The sequence below is a fragment of the Cebus imitator genome, unplaced genomic scaffold (assembly GCF_001604975.1).
Source record: "Cebus imitator isolate Cc_AM_T3 unplaced genomic scaffold, Cebus_imitator-1.0 Scaffold50, whole genome shotgun sequence".
NCBI classification, from domain to species: Eukaryota; Metazoa; Chordata; class Mammalia; order Primates; family Cebidae; genus Cebus; species Cebus imitator.
In genome coordinates, this window is record NW_016107365.1 from 564,964 (window position 1) to 567,886 (window position 2,923).

The following is a 2,923-nucleotide window of genomic DNA, read 5'->3' on the forward strand; positions in this document are numbered from 1 at the left end:
CAGGTTCAAGCAATTCTCCTGCCTCAGCCTCCCAAGTAGCTGGGATTACAGGTGTATGTCACCACACTCAGCCAAATTTTTGTATTTTTAGTAGAGATGGGGTTTCACTATGTTGGCCAGCTGGTCTCAAACTCCTGGCCTCAAGTTATCTGCACATCTCGGCCTTCCAAAGTGCTGGGATTGGGAGACACCGCGCCTGGCCTGTATCTTATTTTTAATTTTGAAATCTCTCATTTGTATTGGAAAAGATACTATCTTATCACTAGTTTGCTTTTAGCACAAACAATATGCCACTAATATTTGTAGGGCAAGAGTAGGGAAGTTTATCTCCTATATGCTGCACACTTATATATGTTGTTAGTCTAGTGGTCTTCAGATCCTAATATCCTATAGGTAAAGTGAATTTTTTTTCACCATCATAGTCTTTGTTAAGCTATTTAAAAAATAAAGCAATATAGGCCTGGCATGGTAGCTCACACCTGTAATTCCAGTGCTTTGGGAGGCTGAGGTGGGTAGATTGCTTGAGCTCAGGGGTTTGAGACCAGCCTGGCCAGCATGGCAAAACCCTATCTCTACCAAAAATATCAAAAATTAGCCAGGCGTGGAGGTGCGTACCTGTGGTCCCAACTACTTGGGAGGCTGAGGTAGGAGAATCACTTGAGTCTGGGAGGTGGAGGCTGCAGTGAGCCAAGATCATGCCACTGCATTCCAACCTGGCTGACAGAGTGAGACCCCATCTCAAAAAAATAATAATAAAAGTAAAACAATGTAAAATAACAACAGATTTGTCATAAAAATTGTCAAAGTACCCCTTATTTTTTTGTGGAATGTTCCCTATTTTCTGAGATGACTAACCTGTCTTTAAAAAATATGGGTTTGTAAGGTTTGAGATTTCAGAATTACTCACTTTTTGCTTTGCCTTTTTATGTAGGTATAAATAGAACAGCCTTAAGAGAGATAAAATTATTACAGGAGCTAAGTCATCCAAATATAATTGGTGTGAGTATGATCAAAATTGTTACTGGGATTTGGGACCCTGCCTTTTCTTAATATAATGGATGTTGATTAAAGGCTCAGAAAGATGACTTCTAGATGAGCCTTGCAGAAGCTTAAAGGAAGTTCATTTTCTATCCCAGTTGCTTCAGTAGGCATTGTCTTTAAAACTATACAACTGATTAAGTAAATGAAGTATTTAATGTAGGCTAATTTTGTCAGAAATAATTTTGAAGTCAGGGAGCTCTAGCATACAGTGGCTGAGAGTGTCAGCCCGAATTCAAAACGTTTCTTTCTGCCTGTGTGAGACCTTGAGTGTGTTCCCTCACAACTCCCCAGAGTCCCTGCCTCATAGGTTGGTTGTGAAACTAGCTAATTTAATACATGTAAAGTATCTGAAATAGTGCCTGCCTGCCATAGAAAGTGTACTCATTCATTCAGTGATAGCTGCTGTTATTTAGAGGATTTCTTTAGTATCATGCTTGGGACCTTTTTTGTTAATTGGAGACTAGAATGAGGTTTTCATTGGTTAATTTCTTAATTATAACTCCAAATATTTGGGAGAAGAGGTTGGGTATTTTTCTTGGTAAAATTTAATATTTTTGTACTTCAAAATACTAGTTCCTTTAATACTGTCCAAAAAGGGACAAATGTCAAATTTAATCAAATGATTTAAGCTTTATAGGGAATTACCAATAGTTTAAATGCTTTTAAAATTTTTAAAAACTGCCTCAGTTGCTATGATACTGTCAGGAATTAGTGAATCACATTTTAATTTTTTTTACTTTGCAGCTCCTTGATGCTTTTGGACATAAATCTAATATTAGCCTTGTCTTTGATTTTATGGAAACTGATCTAGAGGTAAGATTAGGATTCCTGGAGAAGCTCTTTTGTCCCAGTTTTTAAAAAAAGAACCTAAATATTTGTTTTCTACCTAAGAAGATACTGGTAGTAAAAAAAAAAAAAAAAAAAAAGCAGCAGCAGCTTAATTTTGTTGAAATCTGAATGTACTCCAAGTCAAAAGGATCTCTTATTTTCTACTAATCATTTAGTGATATTTCCAGTGGTACATAAAGAGATTTGGATTTCGTTGTGGCATTTCTGCCTACCAGGTTCCCATAGCTTGTTGATGTCATTTTTCGAGAAATGAGCATTAGACCTATAATTTTTTTTTTTTTTTTAAGACAGAATCTTGCTCTGTCACCAGGCTGGAGTGCAATGGCATGATCTCAGCTTACTACAGCCTTCACCTCCTGGGTTCAAGTGATTCTCTTACCTCAGCCTCCAGAGTAGCTGGGATTACAGTGCCACCATGCCTGGTGAATTTTTTAGCAGAGATAGGGTTTCACCAGGTTGGCCACACTGGTCTTGAACTCCTAACCTCAAGTAATCTGCCTTCTTCAGCCTCCCAAAGTGCTGGGATTACAGGCTTGAGCTACCATGCCCAGCATAAAGTTTTCATTCTCACTGAATAAATGAGCCAAGTGTTAATTAATAAGAGTTAGTAATGGTAGTAATGGTTCTGGATAGAGTTATTGCAGGGTCCCTGAAGAGTAAAGATCGATTCGGGATAGAGAAAGGAGTATTTGGTGATTTTTACCAATTGGATGTTCAGAGAAACATTCCAAATCACCAACATAAATGGAAGCCAGCAAGCTTAATTAGTCTTTGTCTTCATTACTGTTACAGGTGTTATAAGCCATTGTTTTTTCTGTTTCTGAGTTTCTAATTACTTGGAAAATTCAGGATACATTTTCAAGAAAGCATATAAAACTTACTATGGAATAGATACATGGGGAAAATATTTCATTAAGTTTTCTTCCAAAGTCTTACTTATTAAGAGTCATCATAAAATAGCTATTGTAAAAGAGACCCATTGTCTGTGTAAGTGCCATTACTATATCTTATTTTTATTTTATTTATTTTTTCT

At 36.8% G+C, this 2,923-nt stretch overlaps 1 protein-coding gene across 4 annotated transcripts in view; it reads left to right on the top strand.

The window, feature by feature from the left end:
* The window catches only part of CDK7 (cyclin dependent kinase 7), a 45,153-nt gene that overhangs the window by 17,123 nt on the left and 25,107 nt on the right, over positions 1-2,923 (top strand). For all 4 annotated transcript variants that reach the window (XM_017527574.2, XM_017527572.2, XM_037738148.1 and 1 more), the window contains 2 exons: positions 932-999; positions 1,786-1,854. In XM_017527574.2, the coding sequence (XP_017383063.1) occupies positions 1,837-1,854 (18 nt within the window). In that variant the 5' untranslated portion in view covers positions 932-999; positions 1,786-1,836. The remainder of the gene's footprint in view (positions 1-931; positions 1,000-1,785; positions 1,855-2,923) is intronic.